The following is a 1,034-nucleotide window of genomic DNA, read 5'->3' as shown; positions in this document are numbered from 1 at the left end:
CGTCGCGCCGCAGCAGCACCTGGCCGCAGCCCGCGTGGCGGCAGCGCGCGGGCGCGAAGTCGCAGCGCTCGAGGTGCTCTGGCAGCTCTTGCAGCTTGACCACTCGGCCGCAGCCGCGCGCCGCGTGTGCGCACTTGATGTCCAGCTTGAGGATGAGGCGCTTGAGCGGCAGGACGTGGTTGAGCTCCTTTGCCGACAGGCGACCGCGGCAGCGCGCGGGACAGCTTCCCTCTTGCACCACCCAGGGCAGCACGCAGCCAGCGCAGAAGACGTGGCCACACGGCGTGGTCAGCGGGTCCTCCAGGACCTTGTGGCACAGCGCGCATTTAAGGTCCGGGTCCACGTCGCCGTCGAAGCGGTCCAGCTCGAAACCCATGGTGGCGGCCGGGGCCCGGGGGCGGCGCCGGGCGGGCGGCCGGCCGCCTCCTCCCTCCCTTCGAGGCGGCCCAGACACGCTGGCTACGCCGCCTGCCCGCTCGCGCTCTCTCCCCGGACTGAGCCTAATTGCTCCAGACTTCCTCGGAAAATGCCCGAGGAACAGGACTCCTCCGGCCGTATTTGCGCGAGCGCGAGCGCACACGCATCTGACCTCGTTGTCCTCCCGTCAGCCCTCTGCAAAAATGAAGAGGCTGGGAGGCAGAAGAGAACGGGGAGACCCTGATGCTCGCCTAGGAGGACGAGCCCACAAAGGACGCCAGCCTGAGCCCTCTCGGAAAACTTCCCTCCGCTCAATTTTGGCTATCGGAAACAAAAGGCCTGCCGAAAAAATCTCGCTGAGTTTGGAACAGAGGCTACTGCTTTCACCCAGACGAGTTCTCCTACAGCGCTTTCCGGAACAGATCGAGACCTTTTGTTCCCCTTTCTCGCCTCCTTCTCTTGGGATTGATTTCAGAGGATGGAAAATCCGGTGGGTCCACTACCTCAGCACTTACGGTCTTTATTTATTTATTTCATTCCAGGGAAAGTTACAGAGGCTGCAGGACGCTCCGGCTGCAACTTCGGTTCCTATCCGAGGTTGTGCAAGCCCGGGTACG

At 63.3% G+C, this 1,034-nt stretch overlaps 1 protein-coding gene across 1 annotated transcript in view; it reads right to left on the bottom strand.

Annotated features, from left to right (window-relative positions):
* The window catches only part of PDZRN3 (PDZ domain containing ring finger 3), a 300,496-nt gene extending 299,996 nt beyond the window's left edge, over positions 1 to 500 (bottom strand). The window contains 2 exon segments of the mRNA XM_027771128.1: position 1; positions 3 to 500. The exon segment at position 1 is cut by the window's left edge and continues 279 nt beyond it. Coding sequence (XP_027626929.1) covers position 1; positions 3 to 376 — 375 coding nt within the window. The 5' untranslated portion in view covers positions 377 to 500.
* Positions 501 to 1,034: the final 534 nt, after the last annotated feature.

This window comes from Tupaia chinensis, unplaced genomic scaffold (genome assembly GCF_000334495.1).
Source record: "Tupaia chinensis unplaced genomic scaffold, TupChi_1.0 Scaffold000185_1, whole genome shotgun sequence".
NCBI lineage: Eukaryota > Metazoa > Chordata > Mammalia > Scandentia > Tupaiidae > Tupaia > Tupaia belangeri.
This window is presented reverse-complemented; position numbering and strand designations above follow the sequence as displayed.